The following is a 13,375-nucleotide window of genomic DNA, read 5'->3' as shown; positions in this document are numbered from 1 at the left end:
GTTATGTTCTCTATTTGTCAATGTTTATATCTAATGAGAAAGATAATGTTGCAAATGTAAAAATATAATATATTTTTCAATCGATAATTATTTTTTTCTATTTCTTTCTGATATGTTAAAAATTTCTTAGTGACTACAAAGCTTTTGGTTACTGAGCCTATATGTTTTTATGTAACCTCGATATTTAGGATTTGAGATAGCTTCATCGTGATATTTTTCGAAGAACACTAACCACATATATGAGCATAACAATGTACCATATTATGTTTTAAAAGAGTTTTTTTTTTGTAAACACTTTTTTTAAAGAACACACGTTATGTAGAAACATCAAATTCAGATTTATATTTTTAACTAAAGGGTCCAATTGGTGACTAATTTTTAGAATAGAATGTGTTGTTCCTTGTTTTTTTTTCATTTTTGTTACCATTTAGAAGTAATATTTTCCTAATTTTAACATGTAGACCCCACACTATTCCTAGTAGTTCATTTTTTTAAGAATCATAGAAGAAAATTGTTCATCTTCAAATTTAATAAGGAACAAATTTCCCTACTCATTAGTGTTATATCATTTTTTCTTTTCCTGATCATTTTTTTTAATTCTTATTCCTCCAAATTCTTTTTGTTCCTCAATAAGTTACCATGAGCATTTTGGAAGATAGCTCTGATCAGTTCAATAATTAAACTAAACTATAGCAATTTAATAAAAACAACTCCATTTTAATATAATTCTTTTTTGTAAACACATTTTTTAAAACACATATTTTGTAGACACATCATATTCATATTTTATATTTTAAACTAAATTTTGGAAAATAGCTTTGCTCACTTCAATATTAAACTAAACCGAACTAACAATTTAGTAATAACAACTCCAGTTTTTACTTTAAAAAAAAACTCCATTTACGATCTCATTAATCCGGTTCAATAACTAATCCCAAGTCTACTTTAACAACCTCAAGATCACAACCAACGTCATGACTGCACACCTAAGCTACATGGAATCAGAAGCGGGTATACGGAAGCGGAAGCGTATGGAATCGTAGAAGTGATATTTTTGAAAATTTAAAGAAGCGGGTACGTGTTGGAAACATTTTTCATATATATATATATATATATCAAAATGTTTTTGATAAATGATTTATTATTTTAACAATGACAAATAAAGAAAAATATTTGTTTGTTATTCTATAATATTATTACAAATACAAATAATCAATGATTTGAAGTTAACAACCGATTAAAAAAATTAGATTACCATTAATTATGTCTTTAAAAAAATACAAAATTGGGCCAATTGTAGTACAACCAAACTCTTTAATGGGCCACTTTTTATTTTTCTTTTTTATTCGATCCTATATACAGACGGTTTTTCTCGATAATGAAGACGGTGAAGATGACGGCCTGACGACACGACAACGGCTGACGTGTTTGGCAATATATTTGGAATCGCACAAGTAGATCAACACTAAGTTTATTGATCTAAGCTTGACTCAAACTTTGTCACTGAAACTCTTTTCTCAAAGAAAAACTACCTCTTTGATTTTTTTACTTATCACTCTTTGTTTATTGTTTTCTGATCTGGTATAAAAAAACTTTGTCACTGTCGCAAATCGGAAAAATACTTTATTCCTTCCACGGGAAACCCAGTTGGCTAATATTGCGAGTCACCAAATATTGTGCTTAGGTGTATTAATTGTTTTAATTTGATTGGATATTCGTTTTAATTGATGTGTACTTCAATACAAAAGTTGAGCTGTCATACTCTGGTGAAAAACAAGGAAGTTTGATTGTATTGATAAATATAAACTTAAGTTTTATTAACATTTTTTTAATCACTACATATTAATAAAGTTAGTTTTTTTTCTCTTCTCCAAGCATTCACCTAAACAATATTATTTTTTAACATTAAAATAGACTTAAATTTTGTATTTAGTACATAATTAAGTTACTTATAATTAATAGAAAACTAAATAAAAAGAAATGAATTTATATTAAATGAATGAAATGTGAAAATAAGAAAAAATTACTATAACTTTTTATTATTGGTAATAATATAATTCAACTTTTTAAAAAAACTGATCATATTTTAAAATTTTAAATGTGTTAATGTTTTGAAGAATGAATGTAAATTTTAAATTCATGGTAGAATAAAACAACATTTCTGTAATTGTATTTGTAAAACTAAACAGAAAAAACTTTGAAAGTCAAATAATAGTTTATAACATGGTCAAAAAGAAAAACCAAATTTGGAATTTCATAAATTGAATCAAATGATTTTAATCAAAATTTGAGTATTAAAAAATAGTAATTAAAATATGTCTACAAAATCAATTTATAGTCTAGTATATATTATATGGGAGCCAATAAAAGGTGAAAATAAAGTAAAAGTAGAAAGGCAACGAGTGCATCGTACGCATCGTAGGGGGTGTATTCAAACCATGATTTTGGAGAATTTTATGGGATTTATGAAATTTAGAATTTTGATAGATTTTAGGGAATGTGATATGATTTTCTGTAAAATTCTTTCAAATCCCACCTAAAACCATGAGATTTAGATTTATGTATTTTTAACTAAACAAATAATCTCAAATCCTCTAGAATCCTAAAAATCATTAAAATTCAAATCCACAAAACTGTTTTGAATAACAATAGATTTTAAAGTAGATTTTTAAATCATCCGTTCGATAATAATGATAGTTTGTCATTCTAAACTGTTTTAATGTCGCTGAAAGAAAGAGTATTTGGCCATTGTTTGCAAAAGAAATGGTAGTTTTGAAATTGGTCACATGTAGTAGTGTATTTTAAAAAAATGAGCATGGAAAAAAGGGTATTTTTTAGAATGCCCCAACATTATTTGGAAAAATAATTATAATTATTTTATTTTAAAATTGATTTTTAAAAACACATTAATCTTGGTTGTTAAGTTCATTTTAATAGTTTATTCCATTTATTTTAAGTAGTAATTTTTTTGTTGTTTGCATTCTTTATTTTTTTCTTATATTTATTGAACTTTTTGTGCATTTTAATTTATGTTCCATGTTTCTTCTTCTACTCATCCTTCTTTTTAGCTTTTTAGGTGCAATGAAAATATTTAATTTCTCAAATATGTTTTCCAAAATTAGGCAGTATTTCCTCTTTGGGACCATATATTTAATTTACTCTTAAATTTTGACCCAACTTTTTTTATTTATCTTTGTAAAATGTTAAAGTGGGTAAAAACAAAGAAGCACATGTAACTGTCAGTGAAAGAGAGTTCAATATCATCTTCCTCCAATCATTCTCTCTATCCTGTGAACTTCACTTTCCCGTTGAATCGTTCAATCGTTGAAGTTTCGATATGTCGAACTCCACTACGGAGGACTCCGTCGCCGTTCCGTTGCTTTCCTCCCTCCGCCGCGCTACTAACTCTACTTCTCAAGTCGCAATCGTCGGCTCCGACGTCTGTCCCATCGAAAGCCTCGATTACGAGTACGAAAACACTCTCACCGTTGCTTCTTCTTTCTCAATTTTGCTTCTTCTTAAGCTTTTAATTTTGGTCGTTACGCTTTCGATTTTAGGATCGCGGAGAATGATTTCTTCAAACAAGATTGGAGAGGTCGTAGTAAGGTTGAGATTTTCCAATACGTGGTTATGAAGTGGCTGCTGTGTTTTTGTATCGGTATCATTGTAAGTCTCATCGGATTTGCTAACAATCTCGCCGTTGAGAATCTCGCCGGTATTAAGTTCGTCTTTACTTCTAACATGATGATAGCCGGAAGGTGAATGGACTCTGCTTTTCCGATTTGTGTTTTTGCTTGCAATGTTGATTGATTGGTTTTTATATGGAAAGAGAGTTGAAAATTGTTTCACAGGTTCGGTATGGGATTTGTTGTTTTCACTGCTACAAACCTGGTTCTTACTCTCTTTGCGTCGGTCATCACCGCTTTTGTTGCGCCTGCCGCGGCAGGTTCCGGTATACCAGAAGTTAAGGCCTATTTGAACGGTGTTGATGCTCCAGATATATTCTCACTTCGCACTTTGGTCGTTAAGGTAAGGATTTGTAAATTGCGCAAGATGGGGTCAGATATTTGTGTTTTGATTGCTCTTTTCTTGGGGTACAGATCATTGGGAACATATCTGCAGTGTCGGCGTCTCTTCTCATTGGTAAGGCAGGGCCTATGGTGCACACTGGTGCTTGTGTTGCATCTATACTTGGTCAGGGCGGCTCCAAAAGATATGGACTGAACTGGAGATGGCTCAGATTTTTTAAAAATGATAGAGACCGAAGAGATCTTGTCACTTGTGGGTCAGCTGCTGGTATTGCTGCCTCGTTTCGTGCTCCAGTTGGTGGTGTATTGTTCGCCCTTGAGGAGATGTCATCTTGGTATGTTAAGTTGTGTCAAGTTATTCTCTTGAGCTCAATGGGTTTTTTTTTTTATCTTAAGTTCATTAATTACCATTATTGTTGTTGAACTGATTGGCTCGTTGGTTTTTCTAGTCACTATATCTGTCCTTCACACCGTTATTTTGTGAATGATTAATTAAGCTAGGGTGTCGTTGTAGGTGGAGGAGTGCACTTTTATGGAGAATATTCTTTTCAACGGCTGTTGTGGCAATTGTCCTCAGGGCTCTAATCGATGTGTGTTTAAGTGGAAAATGCGGGTTATTTGGTAAAGGAGGCCTTATAATGTTTGATGTCTATTCAGAAAATGCGTCTTATCACTTGGGGGATGTACTTCCTGTTCTTCTCCTTGGAGTTGTCGGTGGTATCCTAGGAAGCCTTTACAACTTTCTACTGGATAAGGTGTTGCGGGCTTACAACTACATATATGAGTAAGCTATCTTTTTGGATAGATTTATAACACAGACAACAGAGTAAATAAAAATCTTGATCGCCAAACATCATTTTCTGTCCAGGAAAGGGGTTGCTTGGAAAATCCTCCTAGCTTGTGCGATATCAATTTTCACATCCTGTCTACTTTTTGGATTACCATTTCTTGCATCATGCCAACCTTGCCCTGCTGATGCCTTAGAAGAGTGCCCTACAATTGGCCGGTCTGGCAACTTCAAGAAATACCAATGCCCCCCTGGTCACTACAATGATCTAGCTAGCCTCATTTTCAACACAAATGATGATGCTATCAAAAACCTTTTCAGCAAAAACACTGACTTCGAGTTTCATTATTTCTCAGTTCTCCTATTTTTTGTCACCTGCTTCTTCCTCAGTATCTTTAGCTATGGCATTGTTGCTCCAGCAGGGCTCTTTGTACCCGTTATCGTAACAGGAGCATCGTATGGACGGTTTGTAGGGATGCTGCTTGGTTCAAACTCAAATCTTAATCATGGTCTGTTTGCTGTGCTGGGTGCTGCCTCCTTTCTTGGTGGAACAATGAGGATGACAGTTTCCACGTGTGTTATTCTCCTAGAGCTGACCAACAATCTGTTATTACTACCTATGATGATGGTGGTCCTTCTGATTTCAAAAACAGTTGCCGATGGTTTCAATGCTAACATCTATAACCTCATCATGAAGTTAAAAGGGTTTCCCTACCTCTATAGCCATGCAGAGCCTTACATGAGGCAGCTTCTAGTTGGTGATGTAGTCACAGGCCCACTTCAAGTCTTCAATGGCATCGAGAAAGTCGAAACTATTCTACATGTTCTCAAAACCACCAATCACAATGGCTTCCCTGTGATTGATGGGCCACCACTCGCTGCAGCTCCTGTTCTATACGGTTTAATCCTCCGGGCTCATATTCTGACTCTGCTAAAGAAACGGGTATTCTTGTCTAGTCCGGTGGCTTGTGACTCCAATACCCTTGCCCAGTTCAAGGCTGGTGAATTTGCTAAGAAGGGTTCTGGGAGGGGTGATAAAATAGAAGATGTGGAACTAAGCGAGGAAGAATTGAATATGTATTTGGATTTACATCCGTTCTCTAATGCCTCGCCTTACACTGTTGTCGAGACAATGTCACTTGCGAAGGCCCTTGTCCTCTTCCGTGAAGTTGGGATAAGGCACTTACTGGTCATACCAAAAACCTCCAATGTAAGTGATTTTGGTTCTCCTTTTCCCTCCCTGACCGTTATCATCACCTTATCAGTTTCTGATGGGCACTAGTTCGTAAGACACGATACATATTAAGGCAGAGTATAAATAGATAGGAGATAGAACAGATTAGAGTCTTTTGGATTTTAAGCATTGGTTTGTTTGAAGAATCAATAACAGCTCTCGAACCATCACTTCATTCTCTATATATCCCATAGTTCTTGTGTTTTTTTGGTTCATCAGTTGTCGAATATTCAGTTTGTATCAAATTCGTTAATTTGTAACTAAAGAAAGTAGTTAATTTGTATTGCAGAGACCTCCAGTGGTAGGTATATTGACCCGGCATGACTTCATGCCGGAACATATACTAGGCCTGCATCCGTCCCAGTCTCGGAGCAGGTGGAAAAGGCTTCGGATTCGGCTTCGGCTTCCTTTCCTCTCATGAAGTAAACAGCTGCCTGTCCACTTTCAGGTATGACAGCTCTGATCAAACTCTGTATAATTATTAAACGCAGCCATTTGGAAATCTAATTTTTGCAAATGCTCTGTGGTAATCATTCGACTTTGTATATGAATGAACATTTCGTTTAGTGTTAATACAAAGATCGATGAAGAGAGAATTTATAAATGTTTTATTGATTGAAAAAAAGCTGTCTCTAACCATCAGAATACAAGTTCGGAATCCCTTTTGTCATTCTACGTGTTACAAACACACATGCAATTGCATCAAGTTGGGCCCATATGGTCAAACACTAGGATCATGATTATTGAGTCGAAAGCTGAAACTTCCGTGATTCCAAAAATGTCCGCAAAAAATATAATTATGTGATAATGGTAATAGTATGAATAAAAGATATTTTAATATATGTTTTTTTAATATAATTTAAAATACATAGTAATTGAATATTAATCTGTCATGATCGGACTAGAAGTAGGAGAATCATCTTGAAATTCCAAATTGATTTTGCAGCAACAAACAGGAAAAGCAAATGTTACACAGTCTCCTCCTTTGTAACCGAGAGATAAGCACTTTGCATTACATGCAACTCTGCTGCTACATCCATATCTCCAATCCTGACATTTCCGTTTTCCTGTTATGTATGATTAAAAAAAAAAAAAAATGCAAGAATAAGTACATATATAAAATAGTATTTGAAAATTAAATGACCAATACTAATACAATTTGTGTTCACTGACTTTAACTAAATTACCAAGGACATCTCAAAACTAATTTTTAAAAAAAAACTAAAATCAATAGGTAATAAATAATTGGGATACCTGATGTTATGGGCAATAGCACGAGAGTATATATCATAAACAAAGGTAATATAGTAGCTGAAAATTTCTTCGTAGCCATTAATTATGTTTCTGAAAATAAGGAAAAAAATCTCTTTAGAAATTACCTTTTAATTTCACAAAAAAAAAACATTTAAGAAAGTTAGATTCAATATTATTTTTCGCATAAGAAAATTATAGTATAAAATTTTATGTTGCCTTCTTCAACATAAAACTTTTAAGTTATGGTATTTGCATATTTGTAATTTGATTTACCTTTCTTCTCTATGGTATTTTTATTCTTACAAAAGTTGATTGTGTTGGTCTTGTGTGTATTATATACATATATATATATATATATGATATAACATTACATATATAACTTTATTGACATTCCATATAATGAAAATAATAAATTTTATACTATACTTAAATCTAGACTAGAAATTTGGTCAAAAGCTTTCATTCACTTATGTAAATTCCATATGTGAATCTCAAGAAATGTAAAGTTATAATATTTTTATTCAAACTTTTAGGCATATATGAGATATATTAATAACATTCATTAATTATGCATATTCATTTAATTGTAATGATACAATTTTCAAAACAAAAACAAAAAATTATTTTAATTTTTTTAAAAATTAAAAAATTCATGTTATAGGCTTCCTTAATAGTTTCCAATCGTACATTGTTTTTTATTGAGTGGCTAGAATATCTATCATATGTGTTACCCAAAAAAAAGAAACAAAATATATTTTACAAATAAAGTTCTAAAATAATTGAGTTTAGATTTGAGAATTTTTAGAAATACCCTTTTTGAGATACCTTTTTCAAAAATACCTTTTTGAACATTTTCATTTTTACCCTCTTTTACACAATTACAATATGTTAAATTAATTTTTTAAAAAAATTTTAGGTTTGGGTTCTCTATTTTGTATTTAGGGTATAGTTTTTAGGAGGTATGGTTTAGTATTTGGTATTTAGAGTTTAGAATTTAGTTATTTTATATATTAAAAAGAGGTATTTTTGAAAATGAACACCATAAAAGGGTATTTTTGAAATTGACATAAAAATTGTATTTTTGAAAATCTCCCATTATTTTATAAGTTTTAATAGTCTAGAAAGTAAATTTTGATCTCCTTAGTTTTTTCCCTAGATGAATGTTCATGTATCTCAATTAATAGTTGATGGAAAAAGATCCCAAAAAGATCATCATCGATCTTGGCTGGTTAATACTTAAGGTTTTTGTTGGAGTAAAAATTTTACCACTTAAATATCTTTGATCTTAAAATACCTCATCTTAAGGTTTTTGTTGGATTTAAACTCTCAACGTAGCAGTTGTTAATTTACGAGCATTATGTAATCATTTAAAGATGTTAAATGTTTACTCCACATGTTTAAATATATACAAGCAGTTCACAAGATTGTTTTTTTTTTTCTGTCAATCTTACGAATATATTGTCTTGGTCTCTTTTGTGGTAATATGTGGGTTGAATAACTTAGTAGTAACCTTGTCCAATACCCAAAAAAAAACCCAAACTTTTCGATGTTCTTTTATAGTAATTTTTTTCTCTTTCTTCCGTATCGGAAACTCTAGCGCCACCGACCAATAGAGCTCCGGCCACATCTGAGGTGAGGTTGAAAATACATGCCAAGAGACCATACCATCTTTACATGCCAAACAATTAATGGAAAAACCAAACTTCCAACTGCTAAGACTGTAGAAGAAAATACAATTCTTATATCACTCTGGAAGACTGGAACTACTACAACAACTTGTACAGATAGTTGAACAAGTAACAGACTCGCTTGACTACACAAGACACAGTTTTCTAATTACATTCTAAGCGTAACTACTTTATATGTGTTATATGTAAAAACGAAGATACACCCAATATTGAAAAAACTTTCTTTTCTTATTAAGAATCATTTAAACAATCTTAGAAAATATGTTTAATCAGATTTACACACAGTCAACACGACTTGTCACTGACCAATTTTTAATCTAACCAAAATCCTTAAGAACTCTAAAAGCTTATTCGCTTAGTTCTCTAAAATTCTTCTTCAACGGTCAAACAACATGTTTGCCCAATAACACAATATATAGGATACCACATATGACCTACTTTCCTAAACAAGGATAAGTCCAAATCTTCTTAATAGATATGATAATAACTTGTTCTCTAATCAAAGAGTCTCAATATCCGTTACGGGTTCTACGTGTGAACCTCTTTTCTAGAGTCCTACAGACCAGCCTTGTAGCAACCAAAGTCTTCATGCTTTCATTCTCCCCCTTTTTATCTGAATGTGACAACTCAAGCTCCATATGTGAATAGTACTAGAATCTTCCGAAAACATAAGCCTCAACCACATATTCAGCTACAACATCACCATCATCACCAATATCATCATCTCATCATACTCCCCCAGCGTGAGTGCACATTCATATAAAAACAAAGATGGAGACATATATGCAGGGGGACACAACAAGCTTCCTATCATGCATTGTACCAAAAATAATCCTCAAGAGCTTTTATAATGTTCTTAGGTTCAACCTTTGAAACAAAACAATGTTGCAACACTCCTTGAGAATTCAGCTGAACATGACGAACGGTTTGCTCAACAAATGCAACTGCAGCAGACTGATTCTTATGACCTTGCAACTGTTTTGATGTAGCTAAGACTCCTGATGATTCATCATTCCAATCATTACTATTTGATCTAGTTGATTCAGTTGTGACTTTTTCTTGTACAGGTGGTTCTGCAACATGCTTCTGTAGAACCTGAGGTTCAACCCCAACATCATCTTCAGTGACTATCTTCGAGAGATTGCAACATAGGTTGATTTCCTCAGTTTCCTGGATTACTTGATTATATTGTCTTTCATTATGTTCAGAAACCTTACTGTAAAGATCCTTTTTAGCAACCCAGACTTTGCAAAAGTGAGATGGATCGATAAAGCACTTCCTAGCCATCCAAAGCTCCTTGATATTGTTCTTAAACTTGTAACATAAAAATCTGACATGACCAGGTTTACCACAATGAAAACATTCATAAATCCTACGTCCTCGCTGGGATTTAGTCCAACCTTTTTGTTCAGAAGCCGATATAGATTGAACTTGTGTGTTCCTGGTTAGTGCTACATGGGCTTCCTGTTGAACCACTTTTCCCAGAATACTTGACTCAACTTCATGATTTACATTGCTTCTAACAAAGCTTACTGATTTATCACGAGACAACAGCTCAACAGTCTCCTCTTTGTGATAACCCAGACCTTGATGTTGAGATCCTACAATTCCCATAGATAGTATCTCATCAAGCTTCTTGCCACCATTATTCAACATCCTAATCTTCTTGTGATTCTCATTCAGCTCTCTTTCTAGACTTGTTGCTTTTTCTTTTTCCAAACCATACTTTTCTTGAAGTTCCTTCAGTTTCTTTTCTAATACTTCTTTCTCAAAAGAAGGAAGTTCCTCACCAATCAATCCTTCAGAATTATTTTCTTCAAGCATATTGACTTTGGCTTCCAAACACAGTTTTTCCTTTATAAGAACCAATTTTTCGTTGCACAATTGGACCCAGTTGTCGTACAAAACACAATAGCTCTCTTTTGAAATCGACTCTTCACCATCATCATTTGAGCTTTCATCAGCCATATCATCACTCTTAGCACTGTATGCAAAAAGATTCAGTATTCCTCCTTCTTTTTCATCCCCATCACTCTCTGATTCTGAATCACTAAAGCTAACATATGCCTTATTATTTCCTTTCACCATGTTTGGACATTCAGATTTTAAATGTCCAATTCCTTTAGATTCAAAGCATTTCATCTCCTTGCGCTTAACCATTGGACACTCAGATTTGTAATGACCAAAACCACCACATTCAAGACACTAAATCTCTTTTCTCCGATCAGCTTTTTCTTTCTCAGATTTATTTGGCCTAGAACAAGACCTCTCTATATCACTTCGATTCCAGCGAGATAAATCTCGTCCCTGTCCTTTTTCAACACGCTTGAGAGCTTTTCCAAAGTTTCTTGCCATCAAGGACATGCTATCTTTTATCTCTTGCAACTGATCACTCCTGTCATCTGCCTTGAATGCAATTCCTTTACCATGAATTCTCAGTTCTTCATCAACTTCTATCTCCTCTGATTTTAGCATACCAACAAGATCCTCAAACTTCAAGGTGTCTGTGTTGCCAGATACCCTCATAACTGCTTTATGGGCTGCATACTTAGAAGGTAAACATCTAATTAATTTCTTAACCAGCTTGGTATTTTTATAGATCTTACCAAGATTCTTTGCTTCATTAGCAATAACACTCAATTTTGCACTGAACTGTGAAATTGACTCTTCTGGATCCATCCTTAAGATTTCAAATTGAGATGCAAGTTGGACTAATCTTGTTCTTTTGACACTTAAGTTTCCTTCATGAGTCTTCTGCAGAATGTCCCAAGCATCTTTAGCTGATTCACAACCTTGAACAAGCTTAAACTCATCATCATCAATAGCTCCAAAGATAGCATTAAGAGCCCTAGCATTGTATTTAGTCAAGTTCTTTTCTTCCACTGTCCAGCGTGCCTTAGGTTTAGTGATCTTGTCACCAGCTTCGGTTTTCTCATATGGAGGCTCCCAACCTTCTTCAACAGCCGTCCAAGCATCCTCACGTAGATTACGGATCAACTGAACCATGCGGACCTTCCAACGACCATAACTTTGTTCATCCAAGATCACAGCCCTTTGAAGCAACATCAACTCATTACCCGACTGCATCATTATCCCAAAATCTCAACCTGTAGCGAGTATAGAGCTCTCGTTGGTTGACTGCTCTGATACCAATTGTAAAATCGAAGATGCAGCCAATATTGAAAAAACCTTCTGTTCTTATTAAGAATCACTTAAACAATCTTACAAGATATGTTTAATCAGATTGACACACAGTCAGCACGACTTGTCACTGACCAATTCTTAATCTAACCAAAATATCTAAGAACCCTAAAAGCTTATTCGCTTAGTTCTCTAAAATTCTTCTTCAACGGCCAAACAACATGTTTGCCCAATAACACAATATATAGGATATCACCTATGACCTTCTTTCCTAAACAAGGATAAGTCCAAATCTTCTTAATAGATATGATAATAACTTGTTCTCTAATCAAAGAGTCTCGATATCTGTGTGAACCTCTTTTCCAGAGTCCTACAGACCAGCTTTGTAGCAACCAAAGTCTTCATGCTTTCATTATATACATATGGACATATGATCATTGACTCATTGTGTTTCTATTAATTTTCTCACATCTTATACACCAGTTAAGAATATATAGTACATATATATTCTCGATTAACATAACTACATTATGACATTCTCTATATACACACTGAGAATAAGAAGTGAGTTGGCTCCTTTAAAACACCGAAGTTAGATTTACTTTATCGTTTTACAATTTTTTTAAATAGCAAAGTTAGATCTACATTCAAATATTATTTTATACTCGGTTAGACCCGCGCTTCGCCACGTGATACTTTTTATAAATTTTTTTAGATATATTGAATTATCAAAATATAATAATTAAAAAAATTGGATTAACTGTAAAAACTATGGTTTATACAATGATAAAATAGAAAATGCATTAATAAAATAAAAATAGAGAAATCTCAAATTTAAAAAATGACTTATAAATATTTACATTTAAATCGGGTAGACTTAAATACTTAATTGTATACATAGCCTAACTAACTCTAATGTATATTCTATTTTATTTTCTTTACCTTTTGTGGGAGATGTATTATTAATATAATTTAAATTTATGATAAACTTTTGTAGTTTATACAAAGTTAATCACATAATTGTTATATAGTGTTTTTTTAGTGGTTCAAAAATTATTATCAAGCATAATTTTTGTACATTGGTTTAGCATTCTACAATCTCAAAAACAAACCTTCCAAAAACTTAATACCAGATAAAGCAAAACAAAAGCAACTATGCTATGAATATGAGTTCGGATATTCAATTCGATATCAAACTACAGTTTAGTTCATAAAATAACTAAGTAACAGATCTAAAGCAAAC

The 13,375-nt window shown here is 33.0% G+C and overlaps 2 protein-coding genes and 1 pseudogene across 2 annotated transcripts; 1 reads left to right on the top strand and 2 right to left on the bottom strand.

Moving 5' to 3' along the window:
• Positions 1-3,209: 3,209 nt before the first annotated feature.
• Positions 3,210-7,232, top strand: LOC104719222 (putative chloride channel-like protein CLC-g). The gene is made up of 7 exons (XM_010437086.3): positions 3,210-3,468; positions 3,558-3,758; positions 3,852-4,029; positions 4,101-4,363; positions 4,543-4,812; positions 4,897-6,025; positions 6,339-7,232. The coding sequence occupies exons 1-7, from the start codon at positions 3,338-3,340 to the stop codon at positions 6,468-6,470; spliced, it is 2,304 nt and encodes a 767-aa protein (XP_010435388.2). The 5' UTR covers positions 3,210-3,337; the 3' UTR covers positions 6,471-7,232.
• Positions 6,864-7,637, bottom strand: LOC109127044 (defensin-like protein 82). Its single transcript, XM_087470718.1, has 3 exons — positions 7,577-7,637; positions 7,304-7,393; positions 6,864-7,116 (listed from the first exon to the last, which is right to left on the bottom strand). The coding sequence occupies exons 2-3, from the start codon at positions 7,380-7,382 to the stop codon at positions 6,932-6,934; spliced, it is 264 nt and encodes an 87-aa protein (XP_087326844.1). The 5' UTR covers positions 7,383-7,393; positions 7,577-7,637; the 3' UTR covers positions 6,864-6,931.
• A 2,164-nt stretch (positions 7,638-9,801) lies between these two features.
• Positions 9,802-12,078, bottom strand: LOC147936271 (uncharacterized; annotated as a pseudogene).
• Positions 12,079-13,375: the final 1,297 nt, after the last annotated feature.

The sequence above is a fragment of the Camelina sativa genome, chromosome 10 (assembly GCF_030686135.1).
Source record: "Camelina sativa cultivar CO46 ecotype springtype chromosome 10, ASM3068613v1".
Classification (NCBI taxonomy): domain Eukaryota; kingdom Viridiplantae; phylum Streptophyta; class Magnoliopsida; order Brassicales; family Brassicaceae; genus Camelina; species Camelina sativa.
Note: the sequence above shows the minus strand (reverse complement) of the source record. Positions and strands in the feature narration are given on the sequence as shown.

What these genes read in the sequence shown, in the direction of transcription:
- LOC104719222 (XM_010437086.3), top strand. Translation starts at nt 3,338, where the DNA reads ATGTCGAACTCCACTACGGAGGACTCCGTCGCCGTTCCGTTGCTTTCC. An exon ending in AACATGATGATAGCCGGAAG is followed by an intron (nt 3,759 to 3,851) that starts GTGAATGGACTC and finishes ATTGTTTCACAG; the next exon opens with GTTCGGTATGGGATTTGTTG. An exon ending in CTTGAGGAGATGTCATCTTG is followed by an intron (nt 4,364 to 4,542) that starts GTATGTTAAGTT and finishes GTGTCGTTGTAG; the next exon opens with GTGGAGGAGTGCACTTTTAT.
- LOC109127044 (XM_087470718.1), bottom strand. Translation starts at nt 7,382, where the DNA reads ATGGCTACGAAGAAATTTTCAGCTACTATATTACCTTTGTTTATGATA. An exon ending in GCTATTGCCCATAACATCAG is followed by an intron (nt 7,117 to 7,303) that starts GTATCCCAATTA and finishes CATACATAACAG; the next exon opens with GAAAACGGAAATGTCAGGAT.